General features: G+C 36.2%; 1 protein-coding gene across 1 annotated transcript in view; it reads right to left on the bottom strand.

The window, feature by feature from the left end:
* The window catches only part of LOC122804006 (solute carrier family 15 member 2-like), a 748,008-nt gene that overhangs the window by 408,583 nt on the left and 313,214 nt on the right, over positions 1-26,211 (bottom strand). The window contains exons 10-13 of the mRNA XM_044073688.1: positions 21,196-21,285; positions 12,623-12,667; positions 4,913-4,945; positions 1,714-1,799 (exon numbers count right to left, since the gene is read on the bottom strand). Of these exons, the coding sequence (XP_043929623.1) occupies positions 1,714-1,799; positions 4,913-4,945; positions 12,623-12,667; positions 21,196-21,285 (254 nt within the window). The remainder of the gene's footprint in view (positions 1-1,713; positions 1,800-4,912; positions 4,946-12,622; positions 12,668-21,195; positions 21,286-26,211) is intronic.

Here is a 26,211-nt window from a genome sequence, read left to right as displayed (position 1 = left end):
GAAATTCTAAGGGGGGGGTCTTTGTCTCTGAGCACATGTTGGTGTATTTTCCGAAACTTTTAATACCAAAGGACACACTTCTAAACAGTGCTATGTCACAATCATAATATACACATATATGCATATCTATCTATCTATCTATCTATCTATCTATCTATCTATCTATCTATCTATCTATCTATCTATCTGTCTATCTATGATTATCTAAGCATACATTGACAATCACATTTGTCAATGTCCAAAATGGAAACCATAATACATCAAAACGTGAATGTCTACTCTATGCAATACTACATATGCACTGAGAAACCATCTCAGTACATGCTAAACTTAATATAAAAAAAATAAAAATCATTTTTTGAAGGGGCCAAGTCCCCCTGAACCCGCATGTGTGGTGCTATGCCCCCAAAACCCTGCTAATTATGTACACTAAGTCCAAGGTCACACAAAATTGGGGAAAGGGAATATTCCCACTCATGACCCGAGAATTGTGCAGTCTTGCACAGCTATCATCCATTTAGTTGACCAAAGTGCATTTGTTAACCAAACCGTGTGTGTGTGTGTGTGTGTGTGTGTGTGTGTGTGTGTGTGTGTGTGTGTGTGTGTGTGTGTGTGTGTGCATTGTTTTATGGGTCTGAGAGTCTCAGCAAGTGTTTAAGTGGTGTGGGTTATGTCATCATGGGCTATAAATAATCAATATGATAGAAATAGATTACTCTGAATTTGTATGAAATTGGAATAGTCTTGGAAAAAATAGAATTCAAATTAGATTTTTGTAGCAAATTACTGTTCTGCTACTGTAACAGAAATTAGCATACCTCAAATTCCATTTACATGTCTGTGCATAGCTGCTCTGCTTGCTTTGAACCATTTAGAACACATGGAATGTACACTATCCTGTTAAAGATACAGGGCACATGGAATGTACAATATCCTGTTAAAGATACAGGACACATGGAATGTACAATATCCTGTTAAAGATACAGGACACATGAAATGTACAATATCCTGTTAAAGATACAGGACACATGAAATGTACAATATCCTGTTAAAGATACAGGACACCTCATAATCATGTATCATTCCTGATTTCTTTAGTACTGTAACCATTTCCCTGGGTGCATAACAGAGAATCAAAGACTGAAAAGTAAAATATCTGACGTCTATACCATGTACTACGCTGCATCCAAATATATACTAAAACTATACAATAATGAAGAGTTGCATTGTTATTTAATGCTAGTATATTAACATCAGAGCAACAAATATTTGTGAGGGGGGTTATATTTCTACATGTCCATGACTGTGTATCATTGCATTCCCATACCTACTTTCTTACTAAACATATTAGCTCTGTGGTTATGCTACTTGCGTGTGTGTGTGTGTGTGTGTGTGTGTGTGTGTGTGTGTGTGTGTGTCTCTCTCACACACACACACACACACACACACACACACACACACACACAGACACACACGTGCATATATGTAATATGGACAATGAGATAAAGGTAGCTGTGTATTTTTGTGTATTCTTGATATAAGCATATGTATATATTCTAAAGGAATTTTGCTTTCATGCAACAATGAAGTGTCTAGTGACTTCTCCCTAAACAAGAATTATACAACCATTATGAATTAATAACTATTAATAACTAGTCATGAATAGTATAAATGAGTAACTCACACTTGTTTATTAAAAATACTGATACTTACGTGAAATTAGCACACATATTCACCAGAGGATAAACGGCAAAGTCACAGATCGGGATGAATACAAGAATTAAGAGTGGATTTAAGGACTGTAAGCAAAACACATTAAACCATTATCAATATGGTAGGACTCTTCAGTATCTAAGAAAATTAAAAATATGCTGTTAACATACAGATTTCAAGTAAATGTTTTAGTTAATTTATTTACTAAAATATATACTTTCTAATGCAAAGTGCAAATATGATCTCACTAGGAATCTAACAGAAAAAAATTTCTTGAGGTTTGAATTATTTAAACTTTATTTGCTAATCACTGAAATGTAAGCTATACAATATCAAGCCCTAATTTACCATATGGCTCATGAATTTTCTGCCTCATGAGATTAGAAAAAACATGTAGTTTACATATAGTCATGTCTCACTGAAAACATTTAATATATTATTTTTGATAAGAGATAAACATTATTTGTTAATACTTCTGGGGCAGTTTAAAAGCAATGTGCAAAAGGCTTGCTTGTATTATGCATAAATAACAATATGTAAAGGTATATTATTTATTTACTTGAGCAAACTACTTCATCTATGCAAGCTGCCAACCTTTTATAATCTGCTTCTGGCTTGCTTGTTGCAAATGCGTTATCAAACACATTTTATATGACCTGGACAATGGATATCCATTCTCAGATATGAACTGCATTAAGCTGGATAACTGCTATAAAAAATATCTTCTGAAAGCACTGCTCAGTACTGACAAAAAGAGTATTGTGGGTCATTTCCATTAACTGAATACTAAAAAAATAATAATGGCCCTGTTATCCCAGATGGTGGGTGTAGTATCTAGCAAAACCTGATGTATCTTCAGGGCAGATAGAAAAGTGGCAGCTGGGTTTTAATGCAAAGAGGCACCAGTTTATGCACTTTTTTATGAGAAGGAGTCCAGAAAAAATGTACATGCTTAAAAGTATGGAAACATGAAGTACAGAAGAGGAAAAAGATCTAGGGGTGGGGATCACTTGCAGAATGAACGGTGCAGTGCAATGTGAAGATGAAAAGACAAAGCTCAAATGGATACAGGGAAATATAGCACTGGGAATGGATTCCACAGATGCTGAAATCATATTTCTGATGTGCTGATCACTGATAAGGTCACATCTGAAGTAAGGTGTCCATTTTGAGTGGTCATGAGCAGGAGAATACAAACTTACAAGAATATTGAATGGAATGGAGAAGCTGCGGTATACAGAAAGACTTAAGCAACCGGACATTGTACGCCCTCGAAGAGAGGAAAGAAGAGAAGGGAAGATATGAATTGAGTCTGAAGCCTTGTGAGAGTGAATATGAAGGATGGAGCTATTGCCAAAGGTCAGACAAGAAGAGGGAACATGTATAGAACCTAGTAAGGGAAAGAGTTCAAAACATGTTCAAATAAATTCTCATTCCTGGAGAGTACGGTGGAGCCCTGTAACACAGTGGCAGAGGAATTACAAGTCAACAAGAGTTTAAGGATGCCTGTGGTGGAGGAGAATGTAATGAGGTGAGGATGGGGAGGTATAGGTGTTTTGGGGGGAATTTGTACACTCAGGAAAACATAACAGACCACATATTTTCTTCTGTCTGCATCATAATTTGATTCTTAGAAGTGTGGTATCCAGGAAACATATTTCACAACTACTTCATAAGACTATTGGATAACTGCTAACATTTATTGAAGTTGTTTGTCTAAGGCAGCAGTGTACACAGCACAGGCACAATTTACCTACAGATGTTTATGTAATTCATTTTTAGGTCTGTATAACATTATCGAATGACTTTTGGAAGAATCAGACTTTAGTGAGACTAACTGATAGAGCACTCATATAATTGAACACTCATCTTGTTGAACCATGATTAGTAGAAAAATATCAGACAATGGGACATACATTGTTCTCTTTCATGCTCCATCTCCACTACATTACATTTGCATAAATATGCTAACTTTATGGTCAGACAGCCATGGAGAAAAGAGAAAATACCACACAAACATTGATTCACTGATAATACACAAATAGAAATCACATTGATAGTGATCATCTGTTCATAACTCTGATTGCTATGTTCACAATCAGACAGGTAAACATTTACATATAGTCCTACTAGGGTATAACTCTGCATTATGTTGCTATACCACATTTTCCTAAATTAGTTTCAATCAAATGAGCTTTTATTTAAATGTGGTTTCTATCAGGTTGTTTCAAAATGTCTCTTTACCAAATGCCATTCTTTGCTTTATAGGAAGCCAGTCTCTTAATGTATTTCAGTCTTGTGAGTGACATTATAAAGTTATTAGAGACACCCCATTCTGCTTTGCAATCAGTTATAAAACCTGGCAAAACTGTTACTTTCACCTCGGTTATTTGTGGTCCCCCATACTGTGCAGCTCTACTATTTGTATTACATATTCTTTCATCCACATTCTGTACTAGAGACCTTTGTTACTAAATTTTGTATTGGGTCACATGCCTACCTTAAATGACAAAAATGGAAGAAGTATAAATCAGGTGTTCATAGTTTCTTAATATATGCATGTAGCTTTATACTCACTACATACATACCACATTTTATACGTGGATAGCTTCCCCATCCAAATTCTTAAGCATTACAGATTATGCATCCCTCATATCTGCCAAGGGCTTTTTAAAGGCAGACATCTAAAGTATTTGCTGTGGCAGTTCCAATATATTTATGGTTATAGTTTCAATAAACTAGCTAGTTAATTAAAGCTTTTAATTAAACAGTGGCAAAGGGTCTATTCTTTTTCCCACAATCGGGTTAAGAGGGATCTTTCTATATCCTTACAATGCACATGACTTCCAAGCTACAAAATATATCTTTCTAAAGTCTACATTTAGCTGAAGATATAGCGTGCATTTAAGTTTGATATAACATCTCTCTGACTTGTTTGTAGCTGTGATGAAGTTATCCATATCTAAAATACAATCACATTTTCTGAGTAACTGACTGATGTATTCTTTCAAGGCTAAGGAGACAGATAATTTGTTTTTCACAGTAGAAGAAACTGTAGATATTTAATGAATAAATACAAAAGTAAAGTAACAAATGAGTAATGAAGGACAAGTCTGTAATGAACAAACAATAAACAATATATCAGCAAGAATGCTCTAAGAGTTGAACATTTAATATGCAGTGCAAAACGTCAAAATACCTGCATGTGATCCGGTTGCAAAACAAATGTACCCTGAAACAGAAAAATACATAAAACAATTACAATTTTCATCATATTTAAAATATTCAGAAAATACTGCATTACACTTGAAATATAGCTTACAATGGGTAGAACATGATCACTCATTTGCTCGACATTAACAGTTCTTTATTGATAAACCTTGGAGGTATGCCTATCAATTTTGGAATGACCTTTTTTTCTTAGAATACAATTCTAATGTCAATTGTCAGCATTCCTTTTCCCATGGTATACTTAGCCTCTATGAGACCAATTACTGATGGAGTCTGCCCCAAATCAGGGCTGCATCTTCTTAGGCAATCTGATCTGTCACATCAAGACATATAAATCTGTAGCTTCTTTCTTTCTTTCTTTCTTTCTTTAGATGCAACTATACAGATTGTATGAAAGTAACATATATATATATATATATATATATATATATATTATTCTGTTCAGACATTACTAATGGCAGTGTGGGAAATGTTAGGTTATAATACGGCCACCATACAAAGCTGACTGTTGCCCTTCTTTTCAATCATAGTATTATTTTTATTATTATTATTATTATTACTTTTATTATTATTCAAACTTGAGATAAGATTATGCTTGCTGAACTGTTCTATGTCGGACATGGAGTGACATAACTGAGTGCCAAAAATGGTGCTTAACAAAGTTTATTAAGTATCTTTCAGTGCTGTCATATGTATCTCGCCTTTTTTCTTGCCCCTAAGTGACAAAACTTGCATACACTGTTGCAAGTCTCATCTGTACCACTTATCTGCCAGCTTTGTAGCTACACAACTGACCCTTGTGTATCATTCAGAGCCTCAGCTGCAGGGGAAATTTATGCATCCCCTCTTTTCCTGAGTTTAGCTGATGCTGATTCAAATGCAAGTTAGTGCTGCTTTAGCTATTCAGAAACAATAGAGCTCATTTAATGTAAGCCACTGTTAAACAATCATATATAAATTCAGAGTGTGTGGACTTTGCTAGATAAGGAGTTCAGGGGAGCTTGCCTTTTGCAGAAATATGTATTTTCATCCATGTAGGTGGCGTTTAGTTAGTATAGTCTCACTCAGTTATGTTCAAGCAGTTTGAGTTTTGGGAGATTATGTCTTGACTAAATTTTGGAAAAATAAACTAGATTCCAATAATGTAACCATATTAGTTAGGCAGGTGGAGCACAAAAGCCTTTTGGTAAAATACCATTTGGACAAATATATTTTAGGCTCTCACTATATTCCCATTATGAGACTTACCTTACATCCACTAATTTGTTTATTTATTTACTTACTTACATGCTTATTTATTTATATATCTATTTGCATTTGTTAACTGGAAAAGTTTAGGTGAGCAAATTGTCCCTTTTCAATGGAGGTCTGGGGAGAAAAGCACAAAGTATTATGAGTACATTAATGATGAGCGCTCTGAAAGTCTTTCGGTAAAAGTACATTTTGACAAAATGTATTCAACTGAAAATCAGTTAAGAATGTGTTTGATACAATATATTTCTTCTAGCAAACTCTTCCATTTTTTGGCAATACTTAAAGGATTTTATTTCTGCATTTCTGTTTTATTTTTTAATATCCCTTCTGTTTTTGGTCTTATTGTGCTAATCCAAGTAAGAGAAGTGTCCTATAATTTTCTATACCTTTCTAAGTTATGGAAACAAACTGTGTTAAAAATCATGCAGTGTCAATGAGCATATATACAATATATGCTATATACAAAAACACTTAATATGTCCCCATGTCTAACAAAATAAGGAGTTTATCACATTTATACTGGAGCCAAAAAATATTTCTCAAAGCAGGGCAACAAATAACACAATATTAATCCAAGGAAAAAGACTTAACACATAAGAGAAGAATGGATGTCCTCGATTATATAAAGACAAGGCCATTTTCCTAAACCACACTTGAGAGAACATAACAATTACATTTATTTACAGTTCAGACTTAATAAGAAATAATTTCATTGGCTTATACTTTATATCTCAAATCTCAGAAGTCAGAACTAACACATCCCACACTCTCTAAAATTTCACAATTCTAAGCCAATATGTAGAGAATATTTTCTCATTTGTTTCCCTGACAGTTAATAATCACAGTTTGATGAAAATATGAAAGTTTATTTGTTACATATACCTGCAAGTTTTAAGTATGTATGTATGAGTTTTGGATTCCTTGTAAAGCCTGCCCATTTTTCATTTGAGAGTAGTACTGTTTATTAAATTATTTGTATCTTCTTTTGACAGGTGCTTACTTTAAATGTGAGTGGAACTGAATGTCTTTCAGATACTAGCATTCACTTTTCTCAACTGAGTTTCTTTTAAGTGCCAATTTCAGCAGCAGCATTTCCCCTTCACCAAAAGTAAAATATTACTGCAGAGTGAGCTTAATTATCATATCATCTCTCTTTTTATCAACAGTCTGTCTAACTCCACTTCTGTGGAAACATATGGCTACTTGTTGAAAGGGTTACATTATTTCCTTCTTCGGTGGCTGCAGCCTGACTTTACAATGATGTATATTGGAAATTGTTGTGCACATGCCTTCTAGTTTTCCAAAACTGCCACTTATTTTCTGGTGTTGCAGTGCTTAAACAATGTATCAGTTAGACAGGTCTTCCAGGCTGGATTGCTATTGAATTACCCATTATATTTCTGAATGCTACAATTTCTGGTGCACTGAGTAAGACAAAAACATCCTAGCTAATCATCCACTGGATCACACTGAGAAACTGTCCAAATTGAGAGATGAAAAGTCAGAAAACAAAGGAGAGTGGTAGTGCTGAAACTGAATTTACCCTCAAGTCTTGGTGAGTGCCTTCATGAGGTGGACTCTGTTTTCCACAAAATCTCATCAAGGCAACACTGATATATAGACTGTATTTATATAGCATATATCATGGACAGATGTAAGTCAAAAACAAAGATAGCTGGGTGCACAAGACCCAGGATAAAAAAGTGCCCAATCCTGGTAGGTGCACTGGTGTCAGGACTGGAAAAAAATGACAGTGTAGAATCCTCAAAATATGGAAACATTCCTACAATGGGGCCAGGCCAGGCCCAGGGGAGGAGCCCCCCCCCCCCCGTTGTAGAAAGAAGTAGCAGTCCACAAAAATTACAAAAACTGATAGGCCAAATAAGAGCCGTAAAGATGATAGAGTGGCCTTTTGAGGATAAGAACGAAATTATGCATTGTTACTATTATGCAAAAAGCCCAGAATTGCCAGACATAGGATATATAAAAAGATTAAGCGAAAAACTAGAGGAAAGAAGGATACTTCCACAGGAAGAACTGTCAGAAGCTGCAAATGAAAATTTGCGTTCATTAATACAACAGGTTTTTGAAAAACAGTATAGATCAGGAAACTTTGATCTGCTTGGAAAAAGGATCTGAAGAAGTACAAAAATATAAACGACAAAATCTAGATATTTTTGAAAAGTTTAGAAAAGAAATATTGACATGGGAAAGAAAGAGAGATTTGATATGGTGCAATATTTATGCAAAGGAGAAAGCCAAATTAATCAATATAAAAAATGTAGCCCCAAAGATATTAGAAGAGAAATACAGGCAAAGGCTCCAGATATGGAAAATTTCACAATTAAAAAGCAAAAACAATATCACAAAGATGTAATGTAGAAAAGAAGATTAGTAAAGCAGAAGTTAAAAAAATAGAAGTTGAAGTTATGGAATGCCTACGAAGTGAAGGATTTAATGTAGAAGGTCTAGCACAGATTACATCACAGCATGATGGAGTGAGTCCCCAAAGTAAGGAGAAGCAGGAAGATTAGGAGACATCTGAAGAAGAAATATGGACATAGGAAAGAAAAATAGATTTAATATGGTGTAACATGTATGCAAAGGAGAAAGCAAAACTAACCAATACAAAACAAGCAGCACCAAAAATATTTGAAGAGAAATACAGGCAAAGGAATCTGGAAATGGAACACTTTACAATACAAAAAATATGAAGACAAAGATGAAAAGTAGAAAAGGAGATTAGTAATGGATAATAAAAATTGAGATTATGGAGCACCTGCATAGTGAAGGATTCACTGTAGAAAATCTAATGCAGAAGGCACTACAACAGTGTGGAGCAATGGATATCCAAATTAAGGGGAAACCAGTGGAACAGGAAGCATTTGGTCAGGTGCCATATCAAGATATTTTAGAGCCTTCCACTGGAAACCAGTATAAATATCCACTTGAAGCCAGACAACAAGGGGAAGAACAAGAAACTGTGGAAACTCTGACACAGTCAATGTTGAGGAGTGATAGGCCAGTGAGTTCCCATATGACAGAGCAATGGATGGCAGGGGATGAAATTGAAGAAAATGTGCCACAGGACGATGCTATAGAACTTTCTATCGAATGCATACAGGAAATAGAAAACAAGGCATGTGCTCTCATTTTGGAAGAAAATGAGCTAAGACAAGAGCTGCTTGATTTAATGGACATAGACATATTAAGATCAATGAAAGAAATAGACTGCAGAAGGTCAATAAAACCAAAAAAGTCAGAAGTCTGATAAAACAAATGAGCACAGTAATTAGGATTGTCAATAGAGATCCATGCAATATAACAGATGTAAACAGGATATATTGCTGTGCAGCTAAATTAATAACTGATAAAGTTCTACCACAAGAACACAGGGTAGTGAGGGAGAAAAAGGGGAGAAATCAAATACTATAATGGAAGTATCGAATAGAGAAAACTATAAAGCAATTAAGACAAAAAGTGTCACTGTTAGAAGATTATAAAAGAGGGAAAAGATCAACAAAAATACTAAGAAAGATAGATGTAATAAAAGCAATGCCTAGTATTAGAACAGACCAGGATCTGTAATGCACTATCGGAAATAACAAACTAAAAATTTCAGCACAGGTGAAAACACTTAGAAGATATGAAGACAAATATAAAGGAAAAGTACAAAATAAGCAATTTATTGAGGACTCAAAGACGTTTTTATAGTGAATTGGGAAATAAAGTAAAAGGAATTGAAAGACAGCCAAAAAAAGAAGAAATAGATGCATTTTGGAGAAATATCTATGAAGATCCTGTGGAACATAACAAAGATGCTAAATGGATAGAAGAAATTAAAGAAAGAATAAGAAGTTTAAAGGTACAAGATATGAAATGGGATGAAGTAACAGCTAGAGAGATTGAGATAAAATTAAGAAAAGCCTCTAATTGGAAAACCCCAGACCCAGATGCAATACCTACCTTTTGGCTAAAAGTATTAACATCTTTGCACAAAGATTTAGCCATAAGTAAGAATTATTTATATGCACACTCGAAACAGACACCAACCTGGGAAACAACAGAAGAACAATGCTCCTACTTAAGAGTGAACCTGCAAGCTAGCCTAAAAATTATAGACCAATAACCTGCCATCTGACTAAGTATAAACTATACACGGGAATTGATGCCGACAGAGTTTATAGTCATTTAGAAGAAAACTCAAATATGGCAGTAGAACAAAAGGGCAATAAAAGAAAGTCATATGGAACAAAGGATCATTTGTTGTTAAATAAAGTCATAGTGGAAAACTGTAAAAAAGGGAAGAATCCAAGTATAGCATGGATTGACTACAAAAAAGCATTTGATAGTATCCCACATTCATGGATAAAAAAGTGGTTAAAATGTATAAGATACATCCTACACTGATCAACTACATTACAGTGACCATGAAACAGTAGAAGACCACTTTGCAATTAAGCTATGATAAAGAACAAATTATTATCTTAGGAATAAAAATTCAAAGAGGGAATATTCCAAGGTGACTGTCATTGCTGCTATTCTGCCCTGCCCTTAATCCATTAAGCTGACTATTTAACAGCCTAGGCCATGGCTATAATTTGACTCCTAGAAAACAACAAAGTCTAAAGACTTCTCATCTTCTCTTTGTTGATGATTTAAAACTGTATAGCTCATAAGATGAGGTACTGAAAATAGATCTGCAAGTTGTCAAAACTTTTTCAGATGATATAAGAATGTCATTTGGCCTTGATAAATGTGCAAAAGCAACCTTTAAAGCAGGAAAACTGCAGCACCAGGAAAACATCAGTTTGGGACAAGAATGTGATATAAAAGAACTTGAGCAAGAGGGAGTGTATACATATTTGGGGATTGATGAAGGATCAGCAATAAAACATGAACAAATGCAAATAAAACTTAGCAAGGAATACTTTAAAAGACTTAAATGAATCCTGAAAACATTGACATCTAGGAACAAAATCCAAGCTATAAACCAATTTTCTCTTCCTGTCATAACTTACAGTTTTGGAGTGATTGATTGGCCCCAAAATGTGTTGGATAGATTAGATATTAAAACAAGAAGGATGCTTCATGCTCACCAAATGATCTATAAAAATCAGTGCATGCTAAGATTATATATCCCCCATTCTGAAGGAGGGATGGACCTCCATGAAATTGATTACATGTATAGATCTACAATCGTGGGACTCCACACATCTGCTGACCACACAAGAACCAAAAATAGTGAAATTGTTGAAACATGAGGTGAATAAATCTGAGATGACTTCTCTGCTTAATCTAGCAGAAGCATATCAGCATCAAGCAAGAATGGAAATCAGACCAGAAGTAGCTAAAAATCAGGCAGCAACTGAATGTGCCAAAAAAAAACAAAAGAAAGAATATAAGGTGAAGGATCAGATGAGAAGACAAGAAATGTGGAAAATTCATAAATATACTTACAAGTATAGAAAACATCTGGAAGAACCTCGTGTTGATCAGGAACAAATACAGGAATGGTTAAGGAGAGGTGAATTCAGACCAAGAGATGAAAGGTTAATATTGGCGGACCAATATAGTGGGCTACATGTATGCTGGTTTACAAAGTTCATTGAACATGTGAGAGAAATAGACAAATGCAGGTTTTGTAAAACCGAATTGGAAACATTTGCACTGGGGTTTGTGCAAACATTATGGTATCGAATTGGCTGAAAAACACTGGAAACATGAGCCACAAAGGATCATAGAAAATTATGAAGTCTACATCACATGGGATCATCAATTACCAACAGTTCAAAAGACAGATGCTAAAAAAACGGATATAATGGTCCAAGAAAAGAAGACAAAAATAGCATTGAAATCACTAAATTCGGTGACTATAGTGTCCTGCATACAGAAAGATACAAAGTTATAAAATATCAGGATTTGCAAGCAGAAATGAGAACAATGTGGAAGAAAGATACCCAGATAATTCTAATAGTAGTAGAAGCAACAGGTCTTATAAAAAATAGTTTACAATCATATTTAGATATGCTACCAGTACATGTAACTCCATACGAATTGCAAAAGGAGTCATTAATGGGCACGTTGTGGGTGCTGCAAAGAGCACTTTTGGTTGAGATTAAAGAGTGAAGCAATATTAATTTCATGAACATTAATCATCCTTTGACATAGGAATGGGATCCATTCCATTCATGGTATTAGAAACGCAAACAATTTGGAGAAATTAAAAAGGGAGAAACAAACTTTAGGATCCTTCAAAGTCATATATTATAACAAAAGTAATTAATATCTGGCTTCTGTAGAACAGCTTCTAAACTTTTAATTATCATATAATGTAAAACATTTTGAGAATCATCCTGAGTAACTATAGTTATGTCAGTCCTGGAACAATGTATACTGTACTTAAGTAATATGCTTTACTTACAAAATCAGGGTTCATCCTAGTAGCTTGCAGTGTCCATCTAGATCCCTAAAAAGAAGTATAAAATAAGATTGTTACACATGCATTCCAATAAGGTCATTCATAGCTGTTTTATGCTAATTGCAACTAGTGCACAATAATTCCTTTGTAATGATAGTGTCATTTTTTTTCAAAGAAAGACACAAGTATAATTTATAAATAAAATCTATAGACTACACACATAAACGTATACTGGAGTACTTATATATGTAACATCTTGAGCTGACTTTATTTGGCACCTTGCAGCATCCTTCATATTTACAGATAATGAGTTATCATCTTTGTTCTTTGGTTGCTGATTTATAAACTAGTGAAAGTATCTTGACGTGAAGGTGTTCCTAAAGTACAGGAGATGGGATGAATGAAATGGGAAGCACTAAAAGTCTGGGTGGAGTACTGTTGGTAAGAGGTCTGGAAGGGTGGTCTCTTTGTTAGGGAGAACAGAGGTGTCTCATCACGAAGCCAATGTTACATCTATTTAGACATATATAGATATTACCCCTCAAGATAAGAATACTGCTGAGATACAAAGATAATGTAGTAAGTTTCTGTAGGGCCTCGGTGGAGTGGAAAATTACTAGAATCACAATGGAGAGGTTGTGTGAAAAGAGGGAGTGCAGGGTATGCTGGACTTTAAGCAGGTAATGGATCTTGAGGATAATATCTTACAGTGGGTAGTTTAGGAACAGGATCAAGAGATGCAAGAAAAAAATAATGTAAAAAAATGAGGGAAGAGTGGTTGGGGATTAGCATAATGGTTAAGGTGTTTACCTCACATATAAGAGGTACAGGATTTGAATCTCACTGAGGAAACTAGCTCAGCTTAAAATGGCTCACAAGGGCAGCTAGCCTAGTACTTAAAAATGAACCTAAGAACCTATAAAAAAAGAATATAAGGACATGGCAAAAGTGATTTGGGGATTACATGGGAGAAAAGGAAAGAGTATGGGGTGGATAAAAAAGTATTATTATTAAAGGCAGATTCTGGCAAAATGCTTAGAGAGTGATTGAAGGAATGGTTGTAGAAGGGACTGAGGCATTCTGAGGACTTGTTGTTAGTAGTAATCTGGGTAGTTTTAAGGAGTTTGAAAGTTTTAAGGATGATATGAGATATGTGAATTCATTATTACAGGAGGCTGTGGTTAGTTAAGAGAAGAATGTAGGAATAAGAGGTAAAAAAAGAGGTATATTCCACAAATACTTCCCTAAACGACATCCCTGATCAGAGAAAAAAAATTCCTCTCAGTACATAAAGCTACTAAATCATCTGGAAAAGCCACCACTTCTACTCCTTAGCCAAAAAATTGAACTCCCTACCTCTAGTCATTAGAACAAACACTAATCTTCTGACCATCAAATGCTCTTTAAAATAATTTTTATCCAAATTTTGAATCTGCTCCTGTTCTAATCTAGCCTAAACTCCTTCGCCGTTATCTATTTACCCACCACTCTTGCTAATAATTTGCTTCTTTACTTTAGAATCCAATCCTTGAGTTTTTCACTGTTTATAGCCATTTGATCCTTTGACTTGACCTTTACCTAACAAACATTTTGTTTCACACTCAGTCCATTCTCCCCTCCAATCCTGTCATTCTTTTCTGTTTCTGTTTATACTTTGTACCTATTACTTTTCTTCTCATATCATATGATATAGCTGTCTGTTCACAGATCTTAATTCACCTTATATGTATTACTTTAGATTATTTCTCAGACTTATATATCTTAATATTATTGCTTGATTTTTAACACTATTGTACTACCATGATTTGCGTGTAATGTGATGTACTATGTTTTTGCTATTATGTCTTTTAAAAGTGTGATGCATCAGGAACTTTTCTCCCTGGGCCTCCGAGGTCCCTCCAGCTGCTGTAAGTGCCTAGTCAAGTACATGCCAAATGGTGCACTGTACTCAATTATTAGTCTAATGATGGTTGAGTATAGTGGGACTATAATTTCCTTGGATCTGCATGCCATACCTTTACTTATAAGTTGTACCACATAGACAGAATTCCTCACCACTGTGGACACATGGTGGTCAAAGTTCAGGCTATTATCTTTATCTATTTGTGTACCTAGATCTCTCATCTCTGAGTATACTCTAAGGGATATGCTATTGATGCTGTAATTTGCAGGGATATTTGAATTCTCAAAGGGCATAATAATGCATTTTTCACATTTAGTTTTAGGTCATGGTCCTGGCATCAATCATGTCTGATCCAGACCCTCCTGAAGGTTATCTACATCATTGGGGGATTCAGTGATTGCCCCCAGCTTGCAGCCATCAGTAAACCTTTTCATCCAGAGGCCTTCCACAATAGCCTTAACTTCAGAGAAGTATATTTCAAATAGGACTAGTCCCAGCACTGAGCCCTGTGGCACACCAGTAATAACTGGCCTGTTGCTGCATCTGGAGTTACTCATTTTAACCACATGTGTGCTGTCCATGAGTGAATTTGTCTATCCATCTGGTAATGTGGGGATTTATGTCCAGTTTAGTGAGTTTATTTTTAATACCTGAGTGGGGAACTGTGTCAATGCCTTGGCCTTGGCCAGATCGAGGTAGGTGTTATGTATTCTTTAACCCTCATCCTTGGTCTTAGTGATTTTCTCAAAGAAATCCATGAGATCTACATCATCCATGAGATTCAGTAGGTATGACCTGCCCTTGTCAAAGCCGAATTGGGTAAAGTCCAGTGTTTGGAGGTTTTCTATTTCATTATTTATAATGTCCATGATTATTTTTCCATGGCCTTACATATAAGATTAGTCAAACTTATGGCCTGCAATTTCCTGGTCCCCCTTTATGCAGAGGGATGACTATCGCTGTCCTCTACTCTGTCAAGCCAGTCTAGAGGCTGTGGTTAAACAGAGATCCTAATGGGAATGATAAGTTCTGATTTAAGCTGTTTAAGAGGGAACCTGGTATACTGTCAGGCCCCATTGAGGCCATGCTTTTAGCTTTAGAGAGAGCAGTGGCAACCTGTTTTTTGGTGATAATGGGTGGTGGTGTGGTGGTGTGGTGGAGGGTATTTCTTGAAAGACAACTGGGGGTGATAGGGTGGTGAAATTTGTGTTGAGTTTGTTGGCCAGCAGATTTATTATATCTTCCAGATGAGTTTAGATGATGCCATCTACAACTAATTCTGTACATTGTTGGGTATTACCCTCAAGACTGTGAGCATAACTGAAAAAAGCCTTACGGTTATACTCAGCTTTGGATGCTATGTTTTTACCTGTCTGTAAACAAATTGGCTATCCATTTGCTCAAAGTTTGCTTTCAGAGTCCTGACTAGTTCCTTGATTCACTTGGTTAGACCATTGAGGTACTTATTGCTCTATTGGAGACATTCCTTCTCACTTCTTGACAGGATTTCTTTCTTTTATTGTACAACCTATTAATACCAGGGGTCCAGCAAGGTGACTTATTTTAGTGTTTCAGCTGGGTTGTGTACACCTCTGCATAGGTTTCTCTATTTTCTTTCGAGGAGCTTGGAAACTAGCTATGCCTTCCCTTAAAAGGAGGCAATTTACCTTAGGGAAGTTCTTAAAGTTTCTGGGGCTAGGTGGGGGACTAGTTTTACCTTTATTTCAAGGCAGACTGCTATGTGATATTTGTGATATGATCTTACCAGAGGGGACATCACATGGGGGAGGGGGTTTGCAGCACTCTCCTATATTTGTGAATACCAGATCTAGGATATTTGTTCCCCTAATGTGAGTGCAGACTAGCTGCTCTAGGGCATTTGAATTTACAAAGTCAAGAAATATTTGGTACTGCATGTCAGTGGTCATGTATGCCTCCCAGTTAATGAAGAGGCAGTTAAAAATCACCCATGAGTATGTTATTAGACTGGATGGTGAGTGAGTCTTGTAACTTCAGGTATGATGAATGGTTTTCCTAGTTCATGGTGGGGACCTGTAGCTAGCATGAATATGGTAATGGATTTTTCTCATGGTTAGTTGGACATCGAGTAGCTCAAGTATGTGATATTATTTGATCAGCATTGAGTTGTGCTTATCCTTTATATAGATAGATACACCTCTGTCTTTTGCTCTTTCATATTCAGTGAGTGGTATAAATGTATGAAAAGTGTTATAACCATGCACTTCCAGAGTGCTTTCTGTGGCTTTGAGCCATGTTTCAGTAACTGCACAGATGTCAGCATTCTCCAGATTGAGGAGAGCTTCCCTTGAGTGCAGTTTCTTGTCGAAACTCCTAGCATTGAGCAGTAACACCTTTAGCTTGTCTTGAGTAGCTTTTGTTATGTTAGAAGGTTTGTCTGTTTGTCAATGCTTAGAAAAGGCACTATAGGGGGTGGATAATCTTTTGGCTAATATCTGAAACCCTAGATGTGATGGGTGAAGGCCATCCATGACAAAGCAGGCTGGCCTGTCAACCATGTCCTCCCAGGAGGAATGACACCAGTAGCTAAGCCAATTGTTAAAGCTGGTCATTTTCTTCTGGTATTGTGGCATCATCATTAGAGATGGTAGAGTGCTGTTCATTGCTTGGTTCATACCTGCCTGTGACACATATTCTGAGAGCACAATCAGGTCTCTCATCATATAGTCAAAGGAGATATGTCTTAGGCCATTTACACTCACATGGACTATGACTGAGTCATACTAGTACTCAGGGATAGGTGACGTGAGTGCTTGCATGATCTGGTGAGTCCTGGCCCCTGACAGGTAACTAACTGTAACCTTCACCATATCCAGCCTGATAAGAGGGGCATTAGTGTGTCTCATGATGGAGTCCCCTAGGACCAGAATATTTGGTTGTGGACTGTTTCACCTTATGGGCTTGGTAGTTGAGACACAATGAGATATAGCTTTATGTGTTATGATGGGAATTGTCTTGTTTGTGTGCATGCAGAGTTTTTGAGAACTGAGCCTGAAAGGCCTTTGAGGTTTGGTAAGTTACATGTGAGCACCTCTGTGTATATGGGTCTATGTGTGTGGTCCTTTGTGGGTGTGGTGAGTGACATGTTTGAGTTTTTGAAAACATGTTTGTTGCTTTTTGTGTCTGTATGTGAGAGTCTAGCCTTCACTATTAATATGTAACTACATCTCTTACATACTGTATTTGTCTGTTTGGGAATGAAGTGGTGATCAGTGTACATAATGCAATTGTTACATTGCCTCAGGATGCCCATGCCCACCAAGTTGGATGCAGAGATAGCAAGAAAAGTGCCCATCCATGGTTGCAGGTCCTAATGTATACCTGAAAGGATAGTAGTGGAGGGTGTTCGTAACCAGATGAGGGAAGGATGCTTTCCTTGGTGTAATCTGCAGCTAACCTAATGAGCAATGCTACCAGATGCTCTCTGAGCAGCAATTGTCCTCAGTGCTATTATAAGATAGACCTGAATAGTCTTAACTAAATGTGTAAATGCTGCTCACAGCACAAACTAGTTGCCCCATGAGTAAACCAGGACTGAGGTAAAGTTCAGAGGTTGTTTTTAGAGGAAAATTTCAACTTTTGGTGATCACATGTATACAAGGCAGCAATAACTGCCACTGTGTGAAGAACAGCTTCTCACAAATGTGAGGCTTATATACAATCAGAAAAATGCAAGTTTTATACTAAATATGCCCCAAGACCAATAAGGTAAGCAGATCAAGGAATAGGAAAGTGGGTGGGAAAAATAACCAGCAGTCGCCAACAGTGCTTATAGTTTTTTCGGGCATTGAGACTTATCAGAAAAGACAGACACAGAAATTTCCTGTGTATTTAAGTATCACTCAAGAAACAAATTAATCAATGAAAAAACATGTGAAATATACAGCCTAGTGTCTATTTGCCACATAGAACAAAAACACAAGGCCAAGCAGATTTCTTAAAATAGAAAACAAAATGGAGCAGGTAAAATAGAAAGCAGCTCTATCAGTTTAAGCAACTCAAAGACTATATATATATATATATATATATATATATATATATATATATATATTTACTTTCCTCATCCAGCAGGGAGTCACGAACAATGGTTGTAGTTTTTGCAGGCCTTGAGTCTTATCAGAAAATGGCTTTGCTAAAGACTTTTGGATAAAACCAGAAGGAATACTAGACAACACCAGGGATCATTTTTAAATATCAGTCGCAATCACTTAAAATATTAATAAAGCATCAGTTTAGCATCATGATTCAGTTTCAAAACAACAGGAAGAAAGAAACTCTATTGTCTGGTATTATTGACTCAGTGTAATTTGTGGTTTATGAGAGACAGAGGTGTGTGTGTGTGTGTGTGTGTGTGTGTGTGTGTGTGTGTGTGTGTGTGTGTGTGTGCCCGTGTGTGTGTGTGCGTGTGTGTCTACGTGCATTTGAGTGTGTGCATTTTGAGAATGACTGAGAAGGTGCCTGTGTTAAAATGATGCATGGGCAACCAGTGCTGATTACTGCAGAAAAGTGCTGATTAGCACTAGCGGTAATACCTTGTGATTCAGAGACATGGAGATTAACCAATAATGAGATCTTTATTCATTGCATCTAGCATGTCTCTGAATCACATTTTCCATGATCTCAGAAATAATCCCTTTTTGGCTCCAGCTCCTAGTGCTCATGGTGGCATTTTTTATTAGTCCCAAAGACTGTTTTATTTTATTGTAGTCTGATGTTTGAGAAATGCACAGGCAAGAAAGTAGCTGTAATTGCTAGGTTATGCTGATGGCTAAAATGTTGAAAGCTGCATGAGTACTTTGTGGGGGAGGGGTGCTGAGTGCTTATCTGTCATCTGGTCCTTTTTTTCTACAATGCCCTGGATTTGGTTCATATTTCTGATCTGTTCCTCATACAATCTGTGGTTTTAACAAACTGTTGAGGATTGCAGTCAATAAATGACAGGCATGTGAGCAAATTTATAGTTTAACATTATTACTTAAGTTAGGAAGATTAAAACTTGAATTTTAAACCATAATTTGCAGATGAAAAAAGAAGCTTCACCAGACTGTTTTGTCAAGAAAAGCACACCTTTTCTGAAAGTGGGAGTAGCAATAGACCAAGTGATGAAGATGCAAGTGATTCTAAAGACATGAAGACCAAAGGAGTTGGTATTAGTTTCTCTCAGAAGTATGATCCCTCATATACTGAGTTGGATTTTGTCGCCATAACTGATGCTGAAGTGCTAATAAGCTCAAAACCAATGCAGTTGTTTGAAAGAAAGAGTATTGACTTAAAAGGCTGACAGAAGCAAAGGCTCATTATGGTCATCTTACAATGTAGAATTTGAGCTTCCTAAGGCTAAAAAAATATACAAATCATGGGAGTTGTGAAAGATTACAAAGATGTTTGTTTGGAAATTTTGGATGAGTTTGTGGCAAAGAAGGTAGCTGAAGTATTTCTTTTGAATGACACTGTTGCTTGATACATTCAAGAACTGATTAATGGTATAGAACAGCCGACTCATGCTAAAATATAAAGATAAAGTAATTTTCATCACAACTGGACAAATGTACAGATACTGTAAACACTGCAGCTCTGTAAGAGTATATATATATATATATATATATATATATATATATATATATATATGGGTCTACCTTACATTACAGAAAGCCCATAACACCAAAGACAAATTGGCTAAGATTAAAATAACAAAAATTAAAATGCTGAACCACATTGGTTTTCCCAGGGCAAGTAAACACTTGCCCAAAACTACACTAAAACACACCGTACTGTCTAAAATCCACCTAGGTGCGGGGGTACACCTCCCACCCCCCACAACTATATATACCAACTCAGGGGGTCACACTGCAGTAGGGAAAAAGGCATTATTCCCCAAGCTGGGCAAGTTTTTATTTGCCCTGGGAAAAACAATGTGATTCGCCATGTTTTGTTACTCTCGTCTCGACCAATTCATCTTCGGTGTTATGGACTTTTGGTAATGTAAAGCAGACCCGTATATAATATAATATATATATATATATATATATATATATATATATATATATATATATATATAAAATCTAGGAAGGATTACACCGTTAACAAATGTCATTTTGAATATAAGTTTTGTGTAGGAGTGTTTTCTGATGGTACAGATTCAATGACAGGAACATAGTCAGGAGTAGTTACCCAGATTAAGGGACTTCAACTAGAATGTAAATGAAAGGAATGCTTCCTTCATTGAGAAATTCTTGCTATGAAAAAAATGTCAGCAATCTAAACTGTACTTAGTGACATAGTAAAAATTGTGAATTATATAAAGGCTAATGCATTAAAGTCAAGACTGCTCTCTTTACTATATGAGAATATGTAAGCTGTTCATGAACAACTGTTATTGAACACTGATAGATGATGTTTATCAAGGGGAAAAGTTCTGTTGTGATGGTATGAACTACAGGAAAAAAATATTTTCTGAAACGTTTATCCTCCATACTTTGAATGGGATTGCTATCCATTAAAAGATTGGCAGTCGTGTTACTTAAGTAAAAAAGCAGCTCTTCTCTAGTTTGTCTCTTCTTTTTTCACATCTATGCATCTTATTTTGCCTTACTGTTAACTGTTACATATACAACATTAAAGTCATATGTTTTACCTGTTGATCAAATAGAGCCCAAAACATTGGCAGTGGAATATAAAGGAACAGGACTCGTGTCACCATTTTAATTTCTTTTATCAGACGCTTCTGTGAGTGAAAAGAAATAAAAAAAATAACATTTAGACTGAGTATGTTTATTTCATTAACTTATAAGTAACTCGTTCAAATAACTATATGTCTTCTCTGTTGTATTGAACAGTATTAATCATTTATTTATTTTTTAACAGACTTTACTGTTTTAAAAACACAATTCTAGATTTTCAGATTTCATAATTTTGAAATTTCACTGTTTCATGGGCAAATATTTGTAAATTTGCTCACAAACATGTAATCTTACATTCAGCCTCATGTTTTGCAATATTATTGTAAATTCTCAACTATGATTATGTTAAGCGTAAATTTTACTTTTCTGTCCTAATACACTATCAGATAACCTTCGATTTCTGTAACAAATTAAATTGCTTTAAAATATTGTCTTCATCCATACATTTCTCATTTTTAATATATCCATCTTAGTTACAAATAAGTCCATTTTTATCACCCATGTAATCATGCAATATTTGTTTAGACAGGCTTAAGACCCAATGAGTTTTATTTCAGTGGGAAGGCCATTGTACATACTGAACACCTTTTCAGAAAACAATTCGATTACTTTGTTAAATGACCTCTCATTCCACTGTAATCTTAAGGAACTCCTGTGCAAAATGTTATTATCAGGAATTCTGGTCAGAACCAAATTGCAAAAGAAAGACTCATTTTATAGATAATATTCTTAAAACATAGATTATGCCTTAAAAGTGGATATAAAAACTTTACACACTCCTGTCAAAATGCCAGTTTGTTTGTGATGTAAAAAAATGAGACCACACTAAATCATTTCAAAACTTTTTCCACCTTTAATGTGACCTATAACCTGTACAATTCAATTGAAAAACAAACAAATCTGTTAGGGGATAAAATATAAAAAAATAAAAAACATACAATAAGCTGGTTGCATAAGTGTGCACACCCTTAAACTAATACTTTGTTGAAGCACCTTTTGATTTAATTACAACATACAATCTTCTCTGGTAGGAGTCTATCAGCATGCACAGCTTGACTTGGCAATATTTGCCCACTCTTCCTTGCAAAAGCACTCCAAATCTGTCAGATTGTGAGGGCATCTCTTGTGCACAACACTCTTCAGGACACCCCACAGATTTTCTATTGGATTCAGGTCTGGGCTCTGGCCTGGCCATACCAAAACTTAAATTTTCTTCTGGTGAAACCATTCTTTTGTTGATTTGGATGTATGCTTAGGGTCATTGTCATATTGAAAGGTGAAATTCTTCTTCATCTTCAGCCTTCCAGCAGATGCCTAAAGGTTTTGGGCCAAAAGTGACTGGTATTTAGAACTGTTCATAATTCCCTCCACCTTGACTAAAGCCCCAGTTCCAGCTGAAGAAAAACAACCCCAAAGCATGATACTGCCACCACCATGCTTCATCATGGAGATGATGTTCTTTTGGTGATGCAAAGTGTTGTTTTTGCGCCAAATGTACCTTTTGGAATTGTGGCCAAAAAGTTCAACCTTGGCCTCATCAGGCCATAACACATTTTCCCACAAGCTTTTGGGAGACCTGATGTATTGTTTTGTAAATTTTAGCCTGTCCTGGATGTTTTTCTGTGTAAGAAAAGGCTTCCATCTTGCAACCCTACCCCATAGCCCAGACATATGGAGAATATGGGAGACTATTGTCACATGTAGTACACAACTAGTACTTGCCAGAAATTCCTGCAGCTCTTTCAGTGTTGCTGTAGGTCTCTTGACAGCATCCCTGACCAGTTTTCGTCTTGTCTTTTCATCAATTTTTGAAAGGATGCACAGTTCTTTCAAATGTCACTGTTGTCCCATATTTTCTCCATTTTTTGAGGGCTGTCTTTACTGTATTCCATGGTATATCCAATGCTGTAGAAATATTTTTGTACCCTTCTCCTGACTGATACCTTTCAACAATGAAATCCCTTTGATGCTTTTTAAGCTCACTGCAAACCATGGCTTTTGCTGTAGCAGGCAACTGAGTAAATTTCAGGAAAATCCTACTAGGACAGCTGAACCTTATTTGGGGTTAAGCAGAGTCTCTTTAATTGATGGCAGGTGTGTACCCAAGAAGACTGAATGTTGTAATTAAATCAAAAGGTGCTTCAACAAAGTATTAGTTTAAGGGTTTGCACACTTACCCAACCAGCTTATTGAATGTTTTTTATTTTTTTATATTTTTTTATATTTTTTCCCCTAACAGATTTGTTTGTTTTTCAATTAAATTGTACAGGTTATAGGTCACATTAAAGGTGGGAAAAGTTTTGAAATGATTTATTGTGGTCTCATTTTTTTTATATCAAAAAAACCTGGCATTTTAAGAGAGGTGGGTGTGTGTGTGTGTGTGTGTGTGTGTGTGTGTGTGTGTGTGTGTGTGTGTGTGTGTGCATGCACATGTGCCTGTGTGTGCCTGTGTATGCGTGTGTGTGTGTGTGTGTGTGTGTGTGTGTGTGTGTGTGTGTGTGTGTGTCTGTGTCTGTTTTTATGTGTCTGTGGGTGTTTGTATATGTGTGTGTGTGTGTGTGTGTGTGTGTGTGTGTGTGTGTGTGTGTGTGTGTGTGTGTGTGCCTGTGTGCTGTGTGTGTGTGTGTGTGTGTGTGTGTGTGTGTGTGTGTGTGTGTGTGTGTCTGTATATTTCTCTGCGTTTGTATATGTGTGTGTGTGTGTGTGTGTGTGTGTATATGTGTGTGTGTGTTTGTATATATGTATGTGTCTGTGTGTGTGTGTGTGTGTGTGTGTGTGTGTGTGTGTGTGTGTGTGTGTGTCTGTATATTTCTCTGTGTTTGTATATGTGTGTGTGTGTGTGTGTGTGTATATGTGTGTGTGTGTGTTTGTATATATGTATGTGTGTGTGTGTGTGTGTGTGTGTGTGTGTGTGTGTGTGTGTGTGTGTGTGTGTGTGTGTATGTTTGTGTGTATTTATCTATGTTATGTAGTAGCAGTACTGTTAGGGAAAAGGTTTTGGTAAGATAATATGCATGGCTGGGGTTAGGGACAGAGGTAGTGTTATGGTTACTACATAAATAAATCAGAGCCTTTATTAACTCTAACCCTGCTACTGTCTTAACCCCAGCTCTACACATCACCTGACCAAAATACCTTTCCATGACAGCACCTCTATTTGGGCAAACTATGTCTGTATATACTGTTAGGGTTTTGCCTTTGCCTTTTGTCTTTTTTCACTGATCATGAAAGGAAAGGCTTTCTTTTCCCTTTTCATTTGGTCTAGTTTCATTCTTTATTTTTCCAACTTTTGTAGGTTTCAGTGTACAGAAATTGATGAAATATGCATCAATGTTGCAGTACATTGTTAAATTTTAACATGTTTGTAAAAATACGTGGTTACATATTATCTCTTCTCTTTACTTATGCCAATTCTACCAGTGTTTCTGGGCTATTGAACCATTGCAATACGGCCTAAATCATGTTTCTTAGGACCTTGTAATATGCTTTCTCTAATGTTCATTTATGCAGTGTGATAGGACTTTGATCCACCTGTACTGCCCATAATTGTAACTATCCCTTTTTGAACTGGTACTACAATGCTTATTCTCCAGGTATCTTGGATACATCTGTCTTTCTCTCCATACCTGAATGAGTAACCTCAAGAGTCGTTTCTCACCTAACACACTCTACATCCTGATTATATCTGTCCGGACTTCATCTGATTACTCCTGTCTTCATTTTCCTTAGTGTACTTTGTAGTTTTTCATTTTAGGCTGTGCATATACCAATATAGGCCCTGTGGAGTTTTCTTCATTTAGAAGCTTAATGAAGTACTCCTTCCTCCTCTTCAGTGTTCTTTGGATTGGTGAGCATATTGTTGCTGGCAACCCTCATGAATGGTGTCTGCTTATGATCTTTATTTTTATCTTTCTGTCATTGGCTTGCAGCCTGATAGAACTTCTTTGTAAGATGGTAGAGTTTCACTGATTCCTTAATCTTTTCCATTGCAACTGCTTTGTCAGCTTCTTTGTGAGACAGCCAGTACTCCTGCGTACCCTGGTCCATCATTTCTATCATTCATTTCTTCCTAAACTCTGGCTTTCTTTAGATAACTTCCTTTACTTCTGCATTCTGCTACCAGCTTTCCTCATAATATACCTTATTTCTGTACCTGATTTGACTGTGTACCTGTTCTGTTATCTTCACATACGCTGTTTTGACATGCTGCTTTTCTTCTTTGACCCCACCTATTTCCTCTTTATTCTAAGGTGTTATACCAATAGACATTTCCTCTAACTACTGTGCTTTCAATCCAGTCAAGTTTAAGGTCTTCAGCCATGTCTATGTTGACTTCTAAACAGTGGTGGTGCTACACCAGGACATACAGGGGCAAGTTCCCCCACTGTGAAACTATGTGCCCCGGTAAGCGTCCCACCCCTCAGAATACTAAATTTCAAAAGAAAAAAAGCTTATCTGTGTTTTTTAAAACTTAAAACAAAAATGGTTCCCACTAAAGCAGGAACAGAAACAGATGCACATTGGGTATTTCAACTAGGAATGGAATCATAAGCACCGTCTCTGTTTTTTTTTAAACTTAAAACAAAAAAAAAAAATGTTCTGCTCAACATGAGCCCATTCAAGCAGAAATGGAAACAGAAGCACATTGTGTATTCATAGCCTCAGGTCTGTTCAAGCAATAATGGAAACATAAGCACCTCATCTGTTTTTAAAACTTAAAAACAGTTTTCTTCTGGGTACAGACTTTTTCACATAGAAACAGTGGTATGGAATGGAAAACACAGGTTCTAGAATATAGAAGGTGCTAATGCTGGATTTCTCCTGAAAGCATATAAAGAACTAACAGAATCATGTGGGGGGATGCATGTGGGGAATGGTAAGAAAAGCTTGTGGAGAAGGGCAAGAGAATGAACAAAATGGCTTTAAACAGGGAACAAACAGAAGCATGTCAGGGGATGGCTGTGGGAATG

The sequence above is a fragment of the Protopterus annectens genome, chromosome 6.part0, assembly GCF_019279795.1.
Source record: "Protopterus annectens isolate FY-2018-M chromosome 6.part0, PAN1.0, whole genome shotgun sequence".
In the NCBI taxonomy this organism is placed as follows: domain Eukaryota; kingdom Metazoa; phylum Chordata; order Ceratodontiformes; family Protopteridae; genus Protopterus; species Protopterus annectens.
This window is presented reverse-complemented; position numbering and strand designations above follow the sequence as displayed.